The sequence below is a fragment of the Balaenoptera acutorostrata genome, chromosome 17 (assembly GCF_949987535.1).
Source record: "Balaenoptera acutorostrata chromosome 17, mBalAcu1.1, whole genome shotgun sequence".
In the NCBI taxonomy this organism is placed as follows: domain Eukaryota; kingdom Metazoa; phylum Chordata; class Mammalia; order Artiodactyla; family Balaenopteridae; genus Balaenoptera; species Balaenoptera acutorostrata.
The window spans coordinates 10,698,187-10,722,854 of record NC_080080.1 but is presented as its reverse complement, the minus strand read 5'-3'; the positions used below and the strand labels follow the sequence as shown (position 1 = coordinate 10,722,854).

General features: G+C 42.4%; 1 protein-coding gene across 4 annotated transcripts in view; it reads right to left on the bottom strand.

Annotated features, from left to right (window-relative positions):
* The window catches only part of ASAP1 (ArfGAP with SH3 domain, ankyrin repeat and PH domain 1), a 355,141-nt gene that overhangs the window by 109,248 nt on the left and 221,225 nt on the right, over positions 1-24,668 (bottom strand). For all 4 annotated transcript variants that reach the window (XM_057531792.1, XM_057531791.1, XM_057531793.1 and 1 more), the window contains one exon: positions 17,026-17,171. In XM_057531792.1, coding sequence (XP_057387775.1) covers positions 17,026-17,171 — 146 coding nt within the window. The remainder of the gene's footprint in view (positions 1-17,025; positions 17,172-24,668) is intronic.

Below are 24,668 nucleotides of genomic sequence, written 5' to 3'. Positions count from 1 at the left end.
CTTGGTTGTAGGTTCTTCCCTTTCATGACTTTAAATATGTCCTGCCACTCCTTCTGGCTTGTACAGTTTCTGCTGAGAAATCAGCTGTTAACCTTATGGGAGTTCCCTTGTATGTTATTTGTCGTTTTTCCCTTGCTGCTTTCAATACTTTTTCTTTGTCTTTAATTTTTGCCAATTTGATTACTATGTGTCTCGGCGTGTTTCTCCTTGGGTTTATCCTGTATGGGACTCTCTGCGCTTCCTGGACTTGGGTGGCTATTTCCTCTCCCATGTTAGGGAAGTTTTCAACTGTAATCTCTTCAAATATTTTCTCAGGTCCTTTCTCTCTCTCTTCTCCTTCTGGGACCCCTATAATGCGAATGTTGTTGCGTTTAATGTTGTCCCAGAGGTCTCTTGGGCTGTCTTCATTTCTTTTCATTCTTTTTCCTTTATTCTGTTCCACAGCAGTGAATTCCACCAGTCTCCAAGTCACTTATCTGGTTCTTCTGCCTCAGTTATTATGCTATTGATTCCTTCTAGTGTATTTTTCATTTCAGTTATTGTATTATTCATCTCTGTTCTTTAATTCTTCTAGGTCTTTGTTAAACATCTCTTGCAGCTTCTTGATCTTTGCCTCTATTCTTTTTCCGAGGTCCTAGATCATCTTCACTATCATTATTCTGAATTCTTTTTCTGGAAGGTTGCCTATCTCCACTTCATTTAGTTGTTTTTCTGGGTTTTATCTTGTTCCTTCATCTGGTACATAACCCTCTGCCTTTTCATCTTGTCTTGTTTCTGTGAATGTGGTTTTTGTTCCACAGGCTGCAGGATTGTAGTTCTTCTTGCTTCTGCTGTCTACCCTCTGGTGGATGAGGCTATCTAAGAGGCTTGTGTAAGTTTCTTGATGGGAGGGACTGGTGGTGGGTAGAGCTGGCCCATTGCTCTGGTGGGCAGAGTCAGTAAAACTTTAATCTGCTTGACTGCTGATGGGTGGGGCTGGGTTCCCTCCCTGTTGGGTGTTTGGCCTGAGGCAACCCAACACTGGAGCCTACCTGGGCTCTTTGGTGGGGCTAATGGCAGACTCTGGGAGGGCCCACACCAAGGAGCACTTCCCATAACTTCTGCTGCCAGTGTCCTTGTCCTCACAGTGAGACACAGCCACCCCCCGCCTCTGCAGGAGACCCTCCAACACTAGCAGGTAGGTCTGGTTCAGTCTCCCCTGGGGTCACTGCTCCTTCCCCTGGGTCCCGAGGTACACGCTACTTTATGTGTGCCCTCCAAGAGTGGAGTCTCTATTTCCCCCAGTTCTGTCAAAGTCCTGCAATCAAATCCCACTAGCCTTCAATGTCTGATTCTCTAGGAATTCCTCCTCCTGTTGCCGGACTCCCAGGTTAGGAAACCTGACGTGGGGCTCAGAAGCTTCACTCCGGTGGGTGGACTTCTGTGGTATAAGTGTTCTCCAGTTTGTGAGTCACCCACCCAGCAGTTATGGGATTTCATTTTGTTGTGACTGCACCCCTCCTACCGTCTCACTGTGGCTTCTCCTTTGTCTCTGGATGCGGGGTATCTTTTGGTGAGTTCCAGTGTCTTCCTGTCGATGACTGTTCAACAGTTAGCTGTGATTATGGTGCTCTCACAAGAGGGAGTGAGCGCACGTCCTTCTACTCCGCCATCTTGAACCAATCCACACACAGCTATTTTTAATCTCAGTGATTGGTGATTTTTATTTTAGTCTTTTGTCCCTGTATTTTCTAAGTTTTAACAATGAAGTGGTATTATTTTTACATTCAGAAAGTTATTTTTAAAATTAATTAATTAATTTATTTTTGGCTGTGTTGGGTCTTTGTTGCTGCATGCGGGCTTTCTCTAGTTGCGGTGAGCAGGGGCTACTCTTCGTTGAGGTGCACGGGCTTCTCATTGTGGTGGTTTCTCTTGTTGCAGAGCACAGGCTTCTGTAGTTGTGGCATGCAGTCTCAGCAGTTGTGGTGCACAGGCTTAGTTGCTCTGCGGCATGTGGGATCCTCCCGGACCAGGGCTTGAATCCGTGTCCCCTGCGTTGGCAGGCGGATTCTTAACCACTGTGCCACCAGGGAAGTCTCCAGAAAGTCATTAAAAAGAAATATGACACAGAAACACAAGAGGGCGATATAATCAACCAGCAGCTTATTTCTCATTCAAGTTATTTATTATTATAAGATAAAAAGCAGATGGTGTGTATAAAAGTAAAAATAATTATTAGGCAGTGAATGTGGATGAAAAAAGTTACAGCTTCTCTATGACGCCAGGGAACTCGAGCTGCCTGCCCAGAGTGACAACCCTGACTAGTGTGGTCCTCAGAGCAACAGTGTCAGACCAGGCGGAAACTTCTTCGAAACAAAATCTCAAATCTCATTAATCAGACTCTACTGATGGGATCCAACAACCTCTGTTTAAACACGCTTTCTAAGGAAGATGGATGCAAGGTCAAGTTTGGGCCCTGCAGCCTTAGCTGTTCAGAGGAGAAGAAAAACCAAAGTTTCGTCAGAGAAGAAAGACCTACAGTCAGGGAGTGGAAATCACTTGCCTACGGTCTAAGGCATAATTCCTATGAAGAAAGAACAGAGGTGAGTGACTGCTCTGGGAGATCTGGGAACGAACTAAGGAAAAGGGGGAACCGAGTTCCCACTTTATGCTAAAGGCATCGGGAACTGGCAAGACTGAATTTAAGTGGAAAGTACAGTTTTACGGGAAGTTTTACAGAGAAAATTGGGTATGTGTAGGAGTGTCAGGGAATATGAGAATTCCTTAACATAAAGTAATGCAATTATATTTTGTCTAATTCAATTTAAGTAAATGATGGGTTAGATTTAACATCATCTCATACATCAAGAGTGCAAATGAAAACACAATTTTCCTTTGCATTATGTGCAGCACCTGATTTCATCTGAGGATAATTGTAAGAACGGGGGGAGGGGGTGGGTAGCTAAGATTTATAAGACCAAGATAAATGAGAAAGCAAAAGAAAAATGCCTACATACGCCTTGGTTTGAAAGAGTCAGCCCGACCCTAAGGCTTCTTTACTGTGCTTGAAATGATTAATCAGTTCATGATCAACGTTCAGACCTTTAATTTCATTTCCATGCATGTCATCTATAATCTGCTATGTTTAAACTAGAACAAAACCATAATGAAAGTGACATCAAATCACATTTTCCTTGTCTTTACCGAACATCTTTATCACACGTTACGGTACGTTTTACAACAAAAAACTTTTACTTAGGAAGAATCTTATTAACACAATTTAAAAATCTAACAAAATAAACATGTACAAGCACACAGGGCTCACCATGTACTGGAAGAACATCATAATGCCTCATAGTAGACATTTACTGTCTTCATGTAACTGATGATAAAAGAAAACAGGCATCTGCTGCTCCCTTTGCCTGGACTGCCCTACTCTGTCTGCTTGGTCCGTATCTCATGTTTTAAAACTCACTTCACTTGATCCTCGTTGAGTATTTTAGAATTCAAAGAATTTATCTAACTGGTGGCTGTGATATTCGCCATCAGCTGATGTATTTCAAGACCACTGCTGCAGAAGAGAATCTTCTTATACATATTAAGCCTGTGATGCTGCTAAGAAACCAAATCAAAGTTTTCTCTACTTGAGGGAAAGAAAAAGCAGGACGTTTTAAAAATCTGGTCCTATACCCACGCCCATCTTTCCCTATAGAATGAAGTAGCGCCTTAGCGTAAACTATTAGAATACTCTGTATAAGCAATCTCTTAAACAGAAGGCGACAGTCAAGCTTTAGCACAGAGCCTGGAACAGAGCAGACACTTAGTAAATCCTGGCTGAGTCAAGGCCACAATTTTAGAAAGTCTTTTATTTTCTTTCTTTTTAAAAATACTGAAATATTGATTTCACCTCACTCTCTAAATATCAGGTGTATCAACCAATGCTTGATGTTGTGTAATGTTTCTATTTAAAGAAAAGAGCCTCTGCAAGCCCAGGAGAGCAGTTTCACAAAATATCTGTTAATTATTTGTGGCTCAGGTCAAGGGTCTCTCTTCTGGGAAGGCTTTCTCGGTATCCTTGCTTTCTGGATGAATAAATGAGGGAGGGAGTGAATGAATGAATCTGCCTCTGGTGACCTAGCTTGGGAAATAGTAGAACAGAGATCTGAACTCAGTTGTAACTAACTTCAAAGTCATGCTACGTCCACCAGCTCTCTGAACTTCCAATTTCTTAACATGGCTGGGCAATAAGTCAATAAAAGGGCCATTCACTTTTCGTAGAAGATATAGTAAGCTACTAGCTCCAGATGGAATCAGTAGGCCATTTCTTCAGGTTTAAACCTGAAGGTACCACAGGCAGGGGTATCATCTAAAATAGAGAGGCAAAGTATAAATAAAGAGGCTTAATATACTCAGAAATCACATACTGAAATGTAAGTAAGAAATAAATTCTAGAAGAGTTGATGTGAAATGGAAAAGAAAATTAAAACAAATAAATACAACAGATGCAATGGATCCCCTGATCCAGCAAAACATCTAAATGAGCATTTCTCGAAGTGGGTTCATGGGAAGTTAATGTTTCTTATACAACAGGAAAGTCTCTGGTTAAGTAAGTTAGGAAAGCACTGAATTGGACAGGTCTCTTTCATTGCAGGATGTCTCTAAGCCTTCGATATACAAACGTGCACTGTAAATCCCCAAGGGTATTACGTAGTGCTTCTCAATCCAGAACTCTTGTCAAAGAACAAGGCATGGGATTCGTGCTTCAAGGAGAACTTAGGGAAAGGTGTTTCACACTCTGATGCGCCCACTCCCAGCCAAGAGGGAGCAGATGCACCGGGTGCAGCCTGACAACTGACCACAGGTGCACGGGGTACACACGGCTCAAAGCACCCACCTGGCAGGTGCACGTGGAGCCTGAAACCCAGCCACACTCCCTCACGCATCCGTGCTCTCCGGCACTGGCTGACGTCAACCAGCCCAGGAGAAGGCTGGCTGGGCTGTAGTACCTCTGCCCACGAGTCTAGGCTGGAGGGAGTGGCCTTGTCTGAGGGCTACAGAAAGTGGAGGTGAGGAGAGATCAGAGGCAACGTTCTGCAGAGGAATCCAAACCAGTTCAAGACACAGCATGTAATGTGAAGCAGGTCGGTGGAAAGGCAGAATCCAGAGAAGAGGCCTTGCCTGGGATGGCAACAGGAAATCAAGAGTGGAAAGGGGCAAAGGAGGGAGAGTGAGGCTGAGTTTGGCAGAATTCTCTGAGCCAAGGAAAATACCTGCATTTGCTTTTCACAAAGTACCTCCAGATGTGGGCCTGGAGATGGAGCTCTGGGGGCTTCTGGGCTGTTGATTATCTCAAAATAGTGTTTGCCTTACTCTTGCAATATCCGTGCTACTGTTTTGCTTGCCGTTCTTTATTTTTGTTTTAAGTTTTTAAAATATATTTACGGACTTCTATCTATCTATCTATCTATCTATCTATCTATCTATCTATCTATCTATGGCTGCGTTGGGTCTTCGTTGCTGCGTGCAGGCTTTCTCTAGTTGCAGCGAGCGGGGGCTACTCTTCGTTGTGGTGCACGGGCTTCTCATTGTGGTGGCTCCTCTAGTAGTTGTGGCTCGTGGGCTCAGTAGTTGTGGCGCACAGGCTTAGCTGCTCCGTGGCATGTAGGATCTTCCCGGACCAGGTTATCGAACCCATGTCCCCTGCATTGGCAGGTGGATTCTTAACCACTGCACCACCAGGGAAGTCCCACTTGCCGTTCTTTAAATCAATACTTTTTACTTAAATAAGTTAAAAGTAAACTTTATGTTATACCCATAAAAGGAGGTCCATATCCTTTGAGAGGCAGGCAGTCCAGGGCACTGCTTGAAAGCACGGACTGTGGAGTGAACTGCCTGGGTTTGCGTGCTGGCTCCAGTATCCACTGAGCGCTTTGCGACTCGATTTTCTCAGCTGCTGAACAGGGATAATTATGGCTGCTACCTGGTAGGGCTGATGTGAGCAGTGAAGGAGGCTATATATAGATAAGGCAGAAACAGTACTGCTCACCAAATACTCCATTTGTTCCCGTCCACCTCCTGGGCCCCTGCAAGCGGGGCCAGCAACACAGTTTAAACCAAAGAACTAATCTATCAAGAGAAAGCTGCGACACGTCTTCATCTGATTCTACAGTTTCTCTCGTCCTCTGCACAGCAAACCTTGCTGAGACACAGGAGCCTCCCTCTGCCTCGGTTTCTGAATCACTGTTACTACAGAGCAGACCCCCTCAGCAGACACGGGACACGAGGAGGAAATAAACCTTTACTATGTTAAGCCGTGGAGATGCGGGGGTTGATTTATTACTGCAGCACATCCTCGCCTATCCTAGCTAATGCAACATGCAAAGCGATTAAAACATAGCAGGCACAGCACAAAACACTCGCTGTCATTACTATTTGTATAGTAAACGTTAACCATAAAAATAATGAAAACTTTACCTGCCTGAAGGCTCTGAGGATAGGATCAGATCCATTTTTGTTTAAAAGAGATGCTGATAAGCAACTCTTAGGGGCATCCTAAAGCAGCCGGCACCAACCAGAGACTCCCTCCTCCACACTTAGTCCTCTCCTCTGGCTAGTGAGACTCCCTCCTCCAACAAGCGCTAATTTCTTTCTCCCCCTTTCCTCTTTCTTCTCTCCCTCCTTTTCCTTTCATCTTCTCTCACAGATCCACAGCTCTAAAAACCTTAAGTCTTTCAAGCATCAAAATGCTGTTCTGTGAGTGAGTCTGTTTCAAGTGGAGTTAACACCTGACAGCCACATAACCACAATCACACACATTTTAAATGAAAAGTGTTATTCACTGCAAGTAAAACTCACAAGATGAAAATCAATCCTATTTCAAATGCATTATTTGAACTTCCTATTTAAAACACTTTTAATGTAAATCCTTAAAAGAAGAAAAAAAGGAAAGGAAAAACAAAACATGTTAAAATTTGGCCTGGGGATACCAGGATTTCTGTATATTGAATGTATTTAAGACAAGGTCCACCTGTACTAATGAATGTACAATTCAAATCCTATACAGGGAATTATGGTTTAGTTATACAGTGAAATACTATGTAGCCTGTTAAAGTGATTCTGCAGTTTTATTTGTATGGTCATGGAGAGCTAACAAGCTTTAAAAACAAGTCTGCATGTAAAGCAATTATACTCCAATAGAGATGTTAAAAAACAAAACAAAAAACACTAACTGGAAAAGATATACGCACACCCATGTTCATTGCAGAATTATATACAATAGCCAAGACATGGAAGCAACCTAAGTGTCCATCAGTGGATCAATGGATAAAGAAAATGTGGTAGATAGACAAATAGTGGAATATTATTCAGCACACACAAAAAAGGAAATCTTTCCATTTGCAACAACATGGGTAGACCTTGAAGGCATTATGCTAAGTGAGATAAGTCAGACAGAGAAAGACAAATACCATATGATCCCACTTATATGTGGAATCTAAAAAAATTAAAACCAGCAAACTTATAGATACAGAGAAGATATTGGTGGTTGCCAGAGCTTGCGGATAGGGGGTGGGCAAAATGGGTGAAGGGGGTTAAAGATACAAACTTCCAATTATAAAATAACTAAGTCATGCATATATACAGTACCAAATGTAAAATAGATAGCTAGTGGGAAGCAGCCGCATAGCACAGGGAGATCAGCTCGGTGCTTTGTGACCACCTAGAGGGGTGGGATAGGGAGGGTGGGAGGGAGGGAGACGCAAGAGGGAAGAGATATGGGGATATATGTATACATATAACTGATTCACTTTGTTATAAAGCAGAAACTAACACACCATTGTAAAGCAATTATACTCCAATAAAGATGTTAAAATAAATAAATAAAAACAAGTCTGCAAAATATATGTATAACACAAGCTTGTTTAAAAAAACAAAACTGATTTGGTAGCAAAACCTGACCTGACCTGAATTCACTTGGTGGTTAGGTTGGACTTGAATTGAGGTGGGACTCCTCACTTATCCCACTTCATGTACTATTCACCTGAGAAGTCACTAGGGGGCATTGCATAATATATGGCATATGCACCCTGTCAACCTTCTGGAATCTATAAAATTCTGAATTTTGAAAAACATCTAACCCCAAGGGTTCTGGATAAGAGGCTGTGGAGTTGGATGTTACACACACACACACACACACACACACACACACACACACACACACAATGTGTGTGTGTTAGTGTATAAATTATCAGTATCTCTGTGTATAAATCTATGAAACTGTTTCCAAGGACAAACTATAATATTAGTATTCACAGAAGTTAGAATTATGTAATGATCTTTATTTTCTTATTTAAAATTTCTGAAATTTTTACGGTAAACACATACAACTTTTACAATAGAAAGGAAAAAGAAACCCTCCTCCTTCTTACCCATCCTCCCATTCATATGGACAGATCTCATTTCATGAAATGTCCTACAATACTAATTGGCAATGAAGCATGCCAGGACATAAGGGGATGGCTGGCAGATCAAAAGGTTAAACCTTCCAATTACGGATCACCATTGTGCAAAATGATGGGGTTTTAAGAATGTATTACATAATCCAGAGCACCCAGGGGTTACCAATTTACTACTGAGGAGACCCAGGCTTTCAGCACTTTTCCATGTTTCAAAGAAGAACCTGAGAAATAATCTGTTTTCTACAAACCTAGATCCAATCTGCACATTTCCAACCATTCTCATTTGAAGGGGAAAAAAAGAAGAAAAATTAAAAATTAAAAAAAAAATCCTTAACTCAAACCACAATACCCTGCAGTCAGAGACTGCAAACAGGAAATGCTACGCAGCTGGAGAAATCTCGGCTTTGCTGCAACAGCTCTGAAGCAGTATCTGCCCTCTAACTGCTGAAGGAGGTGCAGGCTCTTATGCAAGCTACAGAACTGTCCAAAGGCCTAGGGAATAGAAGGAAGCAGAGGCACAGAGAGTCCTGGCTGGACTGGAATCCTCCCGGGCACCTACTATTTCAAAAGAGCTTTTACATGTATTTCTAAAACTGCTGCTACATTGAGGCTCTTAGGGCACGGTTTAAATGGTTTTCCTCTGCCCACTGAGAATCTATTTCAATCTACTCCTTTCCCGTCCAATTGTTGTGGTTTGATAATTAAACGGATGCAATGCTCTGCTGACTCCCTAACTTCTTCGTCAGGATCACAGGATGATGGCCTGACACTGGGGTGTAGAGCAGACCCAGCACTGTTTAGCAAGTAATGACTTTACTGCTTTCCTTGTAATAGTTAACAAAAAAGAAAAAAAAAAAAAGACTGAACATAATTTTGGTACTATATACTTAATCAAATGAAAAATAAAAATATTTAGAAACAGCCAAAATTCAAGATCATCCTGTTTTTCTTATTTTTTTTTTCTTACAAGAAAGCCTTAATCATTAATACATTAACTAAAGGGCATTTGTAAGTAGAAGGAACCAAATGTATAATGGCACGGAAGCAAGAAACAGCCGATGCTCCAGCAACAACAAATCATTTGCTGTGTCTGGAGATGACTGATTACGAAGGCATCTTTGAACTGGAGGAAGGACGAGTCCAGAGAGACTGGTAAATCAACTAAAGAAATATTTCTAATAATTTTTTAAAAATGCTACTATCTACTAAGCAGATTATGAACTAAACCTACAAAAGATACTTCACAGAAAAGCCCACACACCTAAAACCTTGCCACAAACATATTAAAAACATCAGCAAAATAGATCACGCCCACATTTCTCTGGCATCTCACCACTAAAAGGCAGCATTCCCCAGACATATTCAAACATGATGAACGGATTCACTTCTGGGAGGAAACAGCTAATCACCTTTTGAGAATAGTGACCACACAGAGGTCTTTAACTAGAGGTAAAAATTCAAAAGACAGAGAAAGACTGGTTTAGAAAACCTGCAACAGTTAAAAGGAAGTAGGAAGTGGTCTAAAGGAATAGTAGAGGTGAGAGTTTGGTTTTTGGTCTGTGCATTTGTTATATTCTGAAACTGTTATATAACAATAGCTATATTTTTAAAGACTTTCCCCAACAATAGCTATATTATTAAAGACTTTATCCAACTTTCTCTCCCTGACTAGAATCTGATAATTTATTTTTATTAACCTTATTATTTTAAAAAAAATTATAGACTCACAAAAAGTTGCAGAAATAGTACAGAGAGGTTCCTTGTACCCATCAACCCACTTCTCTCAAGAGTAATATGTTACGTGTGCTATAAACCACATTATCAAAACCCAGAAATCAACACTGGCACAAGATGATCAACCAGGCTCCAGGCCCTACTTGAATTTCACCAATTTTTGCATGCACTTATTTTTTGGTACATCTGTGTACATTTCTATGACGTTTTACCACATGTGTAGATATGGTACAGCTACACCACAATCAAGACAGAGAACTGTTCCGTCAACTCAAAGGAACTCCCTTGGGTTCTTCCTTTATAGTTAACACCCTTGCCCCTGCCTCCAACCCCTGTTCTCTATTCTCTGTAATTTTGGATGATTTAGACTTAAATCAGAAAAATACATAAATGGCAAAGTTATCTTGTTAAAGGTCACTGTTTTATGGAACTTCTTGTTTTTACTTTAAGACGTCAGAAGCTCACAGAGGTAGAAAGAACACGAAAGAAAGAGACAAAAGACCTTCCTGTATGTACTTGGGTAGTTCCCATCGGACCGGCAAGTCCCCGATCCTATTCCTGCCCCAGTACCTGGATTCCCAGGTGCTGACAGCAAGCAGATATCTCAGCACTGGCTCTCACAACAGAGAAGGGACGAGGCTGAACTGCCAGGGATGAGGGCTCTATCAGAGGGGGTTCTTTGGAAAGTCACATTCTCTCGAACTTCTAGTGAATAACTCTGTCCCAGCCAGGAAAAGTGCATATGCTCTAATGCTGACACGAAGTGAAATCCACAGAAACACAAAGTTGCTTAGGACATGTGATTTCATCTATGTGAGGGGAAAAGTGCAGAAAAAGAGGACCAGGAAGACAAATCCGAAATATCAATGAAGGCTCTCTCAGGGTAAGAAGGATGTAAAAGAGAACCTGCAATTTTCTCTTTGAATTCTAAAATTTCCCAACTAGGCTGGTGTTTCATTTTATAATCAGAAAAAAATACATAAATAAAGTCCCTGCAGTGGCCATTAATGCCACAGTAGTATTAATATTAATGTAGTTTACTAATATGGTAACAATCCACTGTGCGTGCGTGACTCAAGGAATTTGCAGTTTACAAAGTTTCTCACATGGGTCACAGGATCTGATTCTCAAATAAGCAACAGGGTAGGAAGGGAGGTACTCTTCCCCCATTCTTCCAGGGAGGAAGTTCATGCTTATAAGTCAGGCGAAGTTAACCTTAAGTCACTCAGTCCTTATGTCAAAGGACATAACAAAGCCTTTGATTTCTGATGCCAGTGGTTCTCAAGTTCCCAAGGTCGAAAGTATTTCCATAATAATACTAAGAAGTTTTATTTGACCTTTTCACTGTCTTGACACTTGCACTGATAGTGCAAAAATAATGAAGGTAAAACTGCTGGTTCCTTAGTGTGATGCAAGGTATTGCCACAAAGTGTAGTCACTCTATTCCTCATGGTCATGCTCTTGCAGTATAAAAATAAAATAAAAGGCTATTTTCATTTAAGAATGTCCACCACGAAACAGCAGAAATGATTGATTTTATTACCTATCAACCCTTGAGTATATCTTCTTAATATTCTCTTTGATGAAATACGATGCATAGGAAGTAAAGAACTTCCAAGGCATACCAAAATACGATGGTTATCTTGAGAAAACACATGCATGCAGTTTTTCAAGTTGCAATCTGGACGGGCTGGTTTTGTTAGTTTTCTACTGGAACGCCACTTGTTTCCTTGGAAGCGCGACTGACAACTGTGGTACTGAGACCTGGGTATTTGGCGAACATTTTCTTGCAAATGAATTACTTGTCACTACAAGGTGAACAAGTGACAGTATTTGTTGCTAATGATAAAACTGGAGCTTTCAGAGAAAAGTTACAATTTTGGAAAACCTCTGTCACCATGAGCTTGACAGTTTCCAAATCCTTAAAGTTAATTTATATGGTTTCAGATTCGTATTGCTACTAACTTTTAAGGAACCACCATCATGTTTTGACACAGTACCAAAGAAAATTATTGATAATTACCTGAAAAGGCTCTGAAAGTACTTTTCTCTCTTCCCAATATATAGACCTGTATGAGACTGTAATTTTTTGTCTACTTCAACTAAAACAACGTATTGCAACAAAATGAATTAATACATTAAAAAATTCCTCAGTTTTAGATTCTAAGATAGTAAACATGGATAGAAACAGTCCACATAAACACAAACTCTTTGGCGTTCTCAAACATTTTTAAGATTGGGGTCCTAACATCCAAGTTTGAGTACTACTGGCTAACACTCTTCCAAACATAATATATGTAATTCACTAATGAGGGAAACCAAAAGGAAAAAGTAGAGAAGACAGTACTTTGCAAGCTAAAGAGAAACAGGAGTTGGACGACTGCTGGTACAGGTTCCAGTCACCATGTCAGATGGGCCGTTAGCAGCCACAGTCTATAGAGGCAACGCCACGACTTTTGTAATTTGTGGACGCAGCACCGCTGAATCCACGTGAGCGTGATCCATAGTCAGGGAGCTTGAGCTCAAGCCCTAATTCCACTACTTCCCAGGCATGTTATTTTTTGAAGATTTGATGCACTTATTTGCAAATTGGGATCTGACTACCCATACTTGCCATTAGGCGGCGGGCTGCCATAAAGATCAAGCAGGAAGGGCTTCCCTGGTGGCGCAGTGGTTAAGAATCCGCCTGCCAATGCAGGGGACACGGGTTCAAGCCCTGGTCCGGGAAGATCCCACATGCCGCGGAGCAACTAAGCCCGTGCGCCACAACTCCTGAGACTGCGCTCTAGAGCCCGCGAGCCACAACTACTGAGCCCGCGAGCCACAACTACTGAAGCTCGTGTGCCTAGAGCCCGTGCTCCGCAACAAGAGAAGCCACCGCAATGAGAAGCCCGCGCACCGCAACGAAGAGTAGCCCCCTCTCGCCACAACTAGAAAAAGCCCGTGCGCAGAAATGGAGACCCAATACAGCCAAAAATATATAAATAAAATAAATAAATTTATAAAAAAAAAAAATCAAGCAAGAAGATGTATATAATAAAAAACCTTGTATTTGCTAAGCAAATTCCATAGGTCAGGTATTATGCTTGGTGATTTACTTCCAGGATCTCGATCAAGTCCCACCACTACCAAGAAACAGATACTATAATTTCTTTTTACAGGTAAGGAAACGCATTAGAGAAGTTAAGTGATTTGCCTTAGGCTAGAAAGCTGGGAGCTGGGAGTTGGGAGTCCAGGTCTGATAGCGACCAAAACCTATATTCCATTCCTCCCACCACTTACAATGCATGAACTCTCCCATCCTGTATTATGACCTTTTCATAAAAACCATTTTCTAGTATGTGGAGGGCATGGGCAGTAAGAAAAGCAAGTTTCTTTAAACCTGGCTCAGTGCATGACCCTCTTTGCAGTCCTCAGATGTCTATTAGTTACAGGTTAAGGACTTTGCTGGTGGCGCAGTGGGTAAGACTCCTCGCTCCCAATGCAGGGGGCCCGTGTTCAATCCCTCATCAGGGAACTAGATCCCACACGCCTGCCACAACTAAGCAGCCCGCCTGCCACAACTAAGACCCAGCACAACCAAAAAAAAAAGCTCAGAGATGCAAGAGGTTAGAAGCTGGCTAATAAAAAGCCAGCCTCAGTCCATGTGAAGTTAACATCAACATATGGGAAGCTCCTGGGAGTTTCCATGTAACCTCTCACTTGATCATCATACCTTCCACACTCACTGAAAGTTTAGAAAAACAAAAATCTAAATGGTGACTGAGAGAGTCACCAGCACTTAGTGCATTGATGTTTTTCAGGACCAACCCTTTAGAAACTCCCAAACACAGTATACTTATAATACTGATTGCTTAAAAGTAACACGACTAATAAAAGTTTTCCCTACCTAGACTCAGTCAAAAGCAGAGCACTAGCCCTGACCCCAAAATCGACCCTTTCCTTTCCTCCATAAAAATAAATATCATTTTAATATAAACTATTAAAATACCCATCGTGAGCAATATCTTAATTAGAAAATGACATTTTTCAGGATTGACCATAGACCTCAACAAAACAGACATTTGGATTTACCGGCTGAACTGAGGATACAGTTTAGGAAGTCTAAAATATACCAAGGTACCTTGTTTTAAATCTCACTTTCTAAATTTCAACTGTATCCATTACTGCTTAATGTTTCCAGCCTTCACTAGCCTAAGAGAATAGGACTTTCAAGACTCTCCTGAGAAAAACAGCTTCCCAGGGGGGTGCTCCCCCAAACTCATCTGGGGCCTGAAGGTGCTTGCAACTGACCCAGAAACCCCTCCCTCCCCGAGGGGAACTGGCTTCCTCTCCGCCCTCTGCTCTGGGGCGTGGCCCCGTCAATCTTCCTGGTTTGCTCTTCCCTTTCCTGGCAAAACGTAAAAAGGGAAGCAGCAAGCTGCTGGCTGTTGTCGGGTTGTATGAACTCCTGGGACTGACTTTATTCAATCAGAATAGTGTTCCCTTAGTAACCAGCTACAATACACACTGATTCTTCTAACCTGCTCCCTCACTGGAAATGCCACCACCTTCTCTTTTTTTTGGCCGTGCCGCACGGCTTGTGGGATCTCAGTTCCCCAACCAGGGACTGAACCCAGGCCACCGCAGTGAAAGCCCAGAATCCTAACCACTAGGCCACCAGGGGACTCCCTGCCACCACCTTCTTTTAAGGGAAAATGGTTTTGTTTTTTAAATTAATTGAATGAAATCTTCCAGCAATTTCTTTTATTTCTTTCTTAGACTTCTGGAAGGAGGAGGCCTGCAGCTTGGGGTATGCTTAGGGAAAGAAGACAACCAGAGCACGAGGTGCCAGGCGGTGCAGAGCAGGCTGGGAAAGACAAGGGATGCAGCGACAGAATGCTGGGTTCACATCTCCTTACTAACAGCACGCCTGAACAAGTCACAGACATAATCTCAATGTGCCTCAGTTTCCACGTCCTGATTAAAGGTAAAACCACCACAGGGCTGTGATAAATTGTTAAATGAGAAATCCACACAAAGCACATTGCCAGGTTCCTCAGAGCGTTCAATAACTACCAGTTGTTTCTGTAGTTCCATACAGAGCTAAGCAAACACAGACAATGACTGATGCTTGAATGGCCACTGACTTGTGTGGACGGCATGAAATCCACACACGAATCCCTACACACGGAAGGAACCTACAGGGTAGGGAAGTGTGGAAATGGACTGGCCCAGGAAACGTGGAAGTGATGGCTACTGACTTGAGCCACATACATTTGGTCTCCTGGAAACTCAAGGTTAGCAAGATATTCCTGTGACAACGCCCATCTCAGGGGAAACAGAACGTCCTCCCCCACTAGTAGCCGTTTACCAGTTATTACCGAAGTGAATTGTCAGAGTCTTCTTTCACTTCTTTTCTTCCCACCATAGTACCTTTGAGCAATGCCACCCGCAAAAAGGCAGGCAGTACCCAGAGGAAGGAGAAATGGGAGGCCTCATCTGAATCAAAGAGATTCACATAATCTAAGATTTACAGGAATATCATGGGTTTGTCAAATAAACCCCAAAGTGTAGGAACACATAGGCCCTAAGTTAAATACCATCCTTTCTCAAATTTCTGAAAAGAAGACATATTTCTATTTGCAGTCTATTTTCTTTAAGATTAGTTGTCACTGTGTAAGACTAATTCAGTGGCATAAACTAGCAAACAGAATTAAATTGTCAGGGAGACAGACACATACATATATTGATCTAGTGGGATAAGAAAAAAATAATAATATTCTGATTGGTCAAATAACCAGGTTAATTTACTATAGAAAGGTAGTCTTTATTTTCCAATAGGGTGTATTCACATCTGGAAGATAGCCATTTGTACCAAGTAGATTTGCGACACGAGTCTCACGTAAGACCACAGACGCCTATTTGATATGAGTAACTGACCCAGGGTCAAGACATCTTAAGCTTGATTTCTGGATCTTTAAAGGAGGCAAAGATGCAGTGCTGAGACTGGCGAGAGGAAGAGGAGGAAACAGCTCCGCTCCTTCAGGAAGGAGCCAACAAAAGTATGATATACTTTTCCCTTGGCATCTTTCAACCTCCCACTGCTCCCATCTCTTGGGACTTAGGGGAAGAGAGACTTGATTAAATTAGCTCACACGCAAGTGTGGTACCTGTGCTACACAGAACGAACCTTTCTTGGCATGAACGCAGTGTGAGGGTGAGGGAGGGTAGTGGGCACAATTTGGGGACACCCAGACAACCCGCCTGCCCAGTGGGTCCCCCCACCTCCATCTGTGTCTGCTCCTAGGTCAGCGGCTCCAGTGTCTCAGACTTTTAGGGATTCTTCTCGTCATCATCTACTTCTGAAACCACAGATTCCCCAAATCTTAAAATCTTTTTTCTTGGGAGGGTGTTAAAAGGATATAGGGAGTTGGGAGAGGTTAATTATTTGTAAATCAGGGACCAAAATGCATGCTGGTCTTCACACAAGTGAAGGGTGACATGTATGTTTGACACACAAAAAAATCATCACTCTTTCAACTAATTAAAACGCAAGAGTCACTAAAACTTATCTAAACAAACACAAAAGCAAAACGACGGGAGAATGTGGAAGAGAGTTCAGGTTAACAAGTTTCTCTCAGATTCAAAAAACCTACCCTGCTATCAGCTGGGCCAGAGGTACAAATTCTAGGCATTTCACAGTGACATTTTCCTTAAATGTGACTCCCTACCGAGGACTAAAAAGATTTTTATTTTTATTTTTTGCCCTCAGGATCAAGGGTTGGGGAGAAGATTATTATATTGTTCTCTTCATGATCTTACTATACCTTGATTGGGCTGTAATTAAAAAAAAATCTTTTATGAAATGGCTTACCAGATTTTTCAGCAGTGTGGACAGTTCCTTTGTAAGAGTAGAAAACTTGACAAACGCAGTGCCAAGATCTGGGTTGTCTCGACTTAAAAAATTACTCCCAAACTTATCAAGAACTTGTGCATAGTTTTCTTCATTTTGTACATGATCTGAAAAGAAGAAGAAAAAGGAGTCTGAGATACTATTTGCCACAATGACAAGTTACTCTGAACACTGATCACTAGAAACTCTCAAAAGGAAAGCAAAGAAACTCCATCAATTCTTTACTGAACATGTCTACAAGGTGGTCAGCAGTACGCTGAGCGCTCTCACTCACTCTATCAAAGGCGGTTTCCACTTTTTCTATCAGAGCATTGACTTCATTTGTATCCCAACTAATCCACAGACTCACCAAACATTGAGGGGTCAAAGTATCATCACATTTTCAAGCAATTAAGAAACTATGATCGTCAGGAAACAAGGAGAAAATTCTCCTTAGAAAAATCAACCTTGGAATGCAAAAGAAAAATCCATGTGCTCTAACATGTTTCTATCTCTGCAATTAATCTTAATTCCCTTTCATTTTGTCTAAGACCCAGGTCCGAGGAACAGCATTCATACAATGCTTTTTCACACATCATCTCTTGATGCAAAATGTGCAGGTGTAGATCAGACAGATCTAGAGTTCAAGATTGGTTTCACTACCTATGAGCTTGCTACCTTAAGTTTTTTAACTTCCATGGCTATTATCCTAGCTGGCACGTGAGAGGTATCAATACAATATCTGTGAATACATTTCCCCACTCTGAGCTTTGGTTTTCTGATCTATGAGATGGAGACCGATATTTACAAGACTGTGGTGCTGATGAGTTGATAAAAAATATACAAAAGTTTCTCAATAGAGTGAATGCTCCATAAGTAATAATAATTCCTTCCTCAAAACACTTTCTCTGCTTGGCTTCCAGGATATCACACTCTCTTGACTCTTCCCACCTCATGGCTGTTCCTCTCCATCATCGTCTTCGCTGGTTCTTCATCTCCCAGGCCTCAAGTCTTTGGGCCTTTACTCTTCCATACTGATGCTCACTCCCATGGGATCTCACCTAATCTTACGGCTTTAAGTAATTTCTATCAGCTGACAACTCCCAAACTGATATTCCCAGCCCAGATCCAACCCTGAATGCAGACATATATCAAGTGCCTGTTCAATATCTCCTAGTGTTCAATCTTAACTTGCTAAAAACAAACCCTGATGTTCTGCCCCAACTCTCTTTTTTCCACAGTGCCTCCATATCTCAGTGGGTTAATGGCAAATACATTCTTATAGTTGTTCAGGCTGAAACCCATCAAGCCATAGCTGATTTTTCTTTCTCATACCCCAGATGCAATCCACTGGCCTTTACCTTTAAAAATATAACTGAAATCTGACGGCTCACCACCCACATGACTATCAACCTTATCCAACATCATCTCTTGCCTCCGTCACTGCAAACCTTCCTGCAAAAGTTCCTTTGTTGCAGCTCTTGCTCCCCTACAGGCCGTTTCCAGTACAGCACCCAGTGTGATCCTGGTAAACGGTGCATCTCATCTCGTGACTCTCGGGGCAGACACTGCTATTCATCATGGATATCCAGGTTCCCAAACCTTGTAGGCTGATGGGAAGGGACAGTGCACATCCCCACACCCTGAAGTAACAAGGCACTGACCAAGGAAATGCGAGTGGAGGTGGTGTGTACCACCTTCACGTGGCAGCATCTCAGATGCCCGTGCTCAGCTCTGCACGGCTCTCTTCCTTTGTGGTGGAGTACAGGGAAGCATGAATTTACACAGAGGCCCACAGTAGGTGCAGGATATTTATTAAACAAATAAATGAACAAAAGAGTATCTATCAAAATCATACCTTTAAAGGCTTAATTCAAACGACAGCTCTTTCTTTTCAAAGCCTCCCCTTAGTTGGCAATAATCTTTCTTTGCCCATAATTCTCTATACCTCTACTGTAGTATTTTCCACTACATCATACATCTGTGTAAGTACAGCTCTTTCCCTGCCACCGGACCACGAGAGGCAGGGGTTCCCTCTGGCTCACCTCTGCATCCCCACACAACGAGCGCCACTGCATGTGTTTCAGTGAGCTCGGCTTATGAAGCTAGCTTTACTGGGCTGTTGACTTGGATTCGTCGATTTCCCTTTCAGGAATTTAAGAAGCTTTCACTTCTTAAGTCTCCTAGGTTGTTCAGTAATTGAACAATAAATAATTTAAAAATATTTCACTCTCAAACACACCCTCAATAACTGCATGGGAGCAACAGTATGAGCCTGGACTGGGGAACGTCCCAGGAAGAAGTCGAAATACGACGAAGGTAACAAGCGTCACCGCGTCCAATGAAATGAAATGAGGCCCCAGCAACCTTCTAATCACTGCCACATTAAAAATGCATGATGCCTACAGTGGATGTCGGCATTTCAGGCTGAGATATTAAAAAAGGTAAACTGCAGCTCCGGTTACTGCCCAGGGTCACTCTGAGAAGCGGCTCAGAGAAACACAGAAGAAAGACCACATCAGCTGCACAGACAGGGTGCACACCTTTGATGTCCCGCATAAGCTGGACCCACCCTGACACCTTCTGTGTGAGGCCAAAGGGCCTCACCTTGCCCCGGAGAATCCCACCCCACCTGCCACCCTTTCCTGCTTCCGGAGGCCAGCAAAAAAGGGGTTCAGCTGCCTGTTCATTTCAACTGCTTTCGAGGGAAGGGTCTCAGAGGTAAAACCTAAGTGGTCGGCTTTGTGTTATTTTCCTTGAAATTATAAAATATTTCAAATGATATATCAAAATCTTTAGTTAATAAAACGCCCATGTACCCACTGACCAGTTAAGAAATAAAATACTGCAGAGTGTCTCCTCTCTCTCCCACCTGCTAACCAATCCCAGTCTCTTCCCTCCTTCCCCAGACACAACCACTATCCTCAATTTGGATTTCCCTGTAGGGTTAGAAAGTACTATGAGAAGCTCTCCTTTTATGAGGGAGGACAGATTCATCAAAAAATAAGATGGACTTGGCCAAGGAAGGGAGAGAGGCCACAGGAAGTTGGCTGAGAACCTTCTCTGATCCAAATGCTCTTCACAATATCATAGTTAACCTTCACCAGAACTCTGCAAGGGACGAATTACGCTTGTGGGGCAGATGAAACCTAAAATGTGGTGAGAGAGAGGCAAAAGGTGAGACTGGATACGTACAGGCTAGACCATGGGTGCTGTATGTTTTGTCAATTCCGCAACCGAAGAACCATATGTACACACGTAAGAGTGTGTGTGTATATGTATTAATCACGTTTATATATAAACACAGGTATACAATTTCCTAGTGTAGTTGCCTGTTTTAAAATATAGCAGCTAATTTAGTGAGCTGTACCTTGGAATACCACTACTAATTCTCTTGAGGGTAGAAATGATGGGAGTTAAACTTCAGGTGCTCGTGCCCAGCATGCGGCACGTGCGCCTAAAAGATCAGCTAACATTACCTCTATACCCATGATTAGTTATAATACAGAGATGCGTTTAATATCAAACAACATAGGGGCGTACGTCTCACGTTTTAAGTCTTTTCTTACATACCGCATTATAAAGCTAACAGTGACAATTCACCCGACAGATTATATAACCACACGCATCCCTTTGTACAAAATTAAGGGTTTACCAAGCAGGTCTTCAAAGGCACGGAGGGCAAGGAGACAGGCCCCTGGTGGAGGCAGAGGCAGAAGGGAGGGACAGATTACAGAGCAGAGTAAGCAATGTGAAGGGAATGTCAGCTCAGGGCGTTAGGGGAGGAGGCAGAGATAAAGGGCTCTGGCTGGGGGCGCACCGCACTGGCATGGGAGAAAACGGCCTCGTGGGCTCAGGACACTTCGGGGAGCAGGAGGAGCCATTTTAAGACGTTTGCTACGCCCAAGTGCTAGATGACTTCGGGGAGCTGGTGAAGTAGGGGCTGGGGAAGCTGGCGAAGACAGAGATGGGATAAAAGGAAAGAAAAAAATAGGGTGAGAGAGAAATCTTGACCCATCCACAATGGAGACCCATGCTCTTCCAACATTTGCAGGTAATTTCTGGCATTCAGGGTACTGCTGCAAAGTGTAAGACAGTAAGAGCAAGGTGACTCCTTTCAGTTCTGACAAAAGAACAAAATAATATAGTTTTACCAACTGAACCAGAAAGGGCCACTTAGTCAGGATTTCAACTGCTGGCATTTCTTCAGAGACATGACTGACATGTACTAATCACCTCATATGTTCCACACAGCCTGAAAGGGCCTTTACATACATCCCAACATTTAAGCGCCACAGCAATGCCTAGGTAGTGACTTCTTATTCCAGTAATAATAGTGATAATAGCTAGTTTGTTGAGCATTCAGTATATGCCAGTTACTGTGTGAAACACTTTACATACATTACCTCAATCACACTTATTAATAAGTCTACGAGAAACAAAATGATCTCAAATAAGCAACGTAACTTTACAACTTAAGGTACTAGAAAACTAAGCCCAAAGTTAGCAGAAGGAAGGATATAACAAAAGTCAGAGCAGAAAATAAATTGATACCAGAAAAACAAGAGAAAAAAGAAAATGTTACTAAGATCTATTTTTTGAAAAGATAAACAAAATTGACAAATCTTTAGCTATATTATTAAATTAATAGATTATGACCTATTAACTGATAAAAGGAACTCATACAACTCAATAGCAAAAAACCCCCCAAATAACCCAATTTAAAAATGGGCAAAGAATCTGAAGAGACTTTCTCTGAAGAAGACATACAAATAGCCATCAGGTACATTAAAAGGTTTTCAACATCACTGATCATTAGGGAAATGCAAATCAAAATCAGAATGAGATATCACTTCACACCTGTTAGTATGTCTATTATCAAGAAAGACCAGTTATCTGTCCCCATAACTGCAGCTTAGCAGCAGGAGAATCACCCAGATAGGCCCAGTCAATGTATATAACCGTGGAGATAATAAAATAAATGTTTTAAGCTACTATGTTTTGGGGTAGTTTGCTATTCAGTCATGAATAACAGAAACAATCATCTACATTGCTTTTCCTTCATCCCTTTATTTCTTTGTATTCGTTAATTTCTCAAATAATCATAGAATCTTGTCATCAAAATAAACTAATTCACTTGAAATCTTGAAGAAAAAAAAAGTCTACGAGATAAGTACTGTTATCACCCTTATTGTATAGATACAAAAAACGTGCCCAAGGCCATACAGCTCATAAATAAGGGAATTTAAATTAGGGCTTTTTAATCTATGAGCTGAGGACTTTCCCCCGTATCTTAAAGTGAGACAGACTCAGATTCCAATTCCAGGTCTATCACTTACACTTTGTGATTGCACTGATCCAGCAACTTCACTTTTTTCTAAACCTCATTCCCATGCTGTAAAATGGAGATCATAATGGTATTGACTTCACAGAGGTACTGCAGTGATTAAGTAAGATACTGAATGGTACATGATAGACTCAATAAATTTCTACGATGACACGGCCAATAACGATGGTGAAATAGCACGCTGGCCATCCTGGGCCGGGCGGCAGGGGCTTCCAACAGTACTCTGAAATCAATGCGCCCACTCCGAGTTCACATTCCTAGCGGCTGGCAATAACAACTGCCTTGGGAATACAGTAAAGTTCAATACTCTTTAAAAATACCTTGTATATTTCCCAATGAGGCCCTCCTCAGAATTTTCAGAAGCACAGCAATGATTAAACAGGCCTTTCTCTGAGGGGCGTTTGCCTGATGGTCACCCTGTTAGACTTTACCAAACTGGGAAACTCTCACAAACCCTCCCCGACGGGCCCGCCAACCCCACCGCTGACTCTCTGATACTGTCGTTTATTAAGCGCCAACTGTGTAGCGGGACCCATCACAGAGAATACGTTAAAATGCAAGACAGGGCTGCCCTGGTGGCGCAGTGGTTGAGAATCCGACTGCCCATGCAGGGGACACGGGTTCGAGCCCTGGTCTGGGAAGATCCCACATGCCGCGGAGCGACTAGGCCCGTGAGCCACAATTGCTGAGCCTGCGCGTCTGGAGCCTGTGCTCCGCAACGGGAGAGGCCGCGATAGTGAGAGGCCCGCGCACCGCGATGAAGAGTGGCCCCCGCTCGCCGCAACTAGAGAAAGCCCTCGCACGGAAATGAAGACCCAACACAGCCATAAATAAATAAATAAATAAATAAAAATTAAAAAAAAAAAAAAGCAAGACAGTTGTTTTACAGATAAGAAAAGGGAAACACAAAGGTGAAGCCAGGTTAGGACCCAACTTCATTTGATTCCAAACCCCATCCTTTTCCACCGACAGACTCGGGAAAGACAATCCCGGATATCGGAATGTGTGCCACAAACGCCTATTTGGAATCTACTGCATGAAAGGCTTAATGACAAATACCAAGAAAGAAAGGGGAATAAGACCTCCTGGCCCATAACGATGACAATGATATAATTATTATAACGATACCTGTTAACAGTTATTAACTGCAATAATAACAATTAATAGTAGCTAAATTTTTTGGTGACTTAATGTGCCAGGAACTGTGTCCGGTATTTTTCCTGAGAATTCAATGCTCACAGAACATGCTAACACTACCTCGTTTTTATATATGCAGAAACTGGGTTAGGGAGGTTAAACAAGTCGCCTCAGGTCACACAGCTAATAAGAGCTGATGACACGTGCTGACTGCAGAGCCTGTGCCTTCCCCCCTACCCACCCCACCCCCACCCCCAGCCCCGGGTCACACCGCGCAGCTTATGGGATTTTAGTTCCCAGACCAGGGATGGAACCCGGGCCCTGGCAATGAGAGCGCTGAGTCCTAATCACTGGACCACCAGGGAATTCCCCAGAGCCTATGCTATCAACCAATAGGCTTGGCTAAGTGTTGGAGCCCCTAGATGTCTTCTAATTTGAGCCAGATGTCAAGTGATGGAGGGACCTAAAAATCTGGGTCTTAGTTCCAGCCTCTACCGTACGACCCTGGTCAGGCGACTAAGGCTCTTAGGGGCTTTAATTTCATCTAGAAAACAGGTCTAATAATACCCACCCAGCCTACTCCTGGAGGCTAATTACTAAGAGGTAAAGACGTCATAATTACTGTGAAAGCTCTTTGGGGAAAACAACAGCAGCAGTAACAACAAGCAGAGAACACTAGAAAACCACAAAGGATTACCTCTGTTTAATGAGCATAAGGCCTGGAAGACACTCATAATAAATCCCTCCTAAAGAGCAGCCCCAACCTAATTAACGTTCATGGAGGCATCACCTGGTGGAGGGGCACCGTCCTGGGTGGCACAGAGACCTGGGTCTGAATCTCCCTCTGGCCCTGCCTGGCCATGTGTGACCTTGGAAAAGGCACCTAACTTTTCCGGGCCTCAACTTCACAGGTGAACTGTGATAGATAACATCTAGAAAGTACATACAAGTCCCTAAAAATATCTTCACTTTTATTACTTTCATTCACCCTGAGACCCAGGGTGAAGTTCTGATGTGATGGACATTCAAAGAGAATCCAAAGATTATGGTATTTTTTGGAGGGTTCCAAGATATGTAAGACAACTGTGGATCAAAACCCAGATCTTCCATTTACCAGCCACAGATATAGAGCAATTTCTAT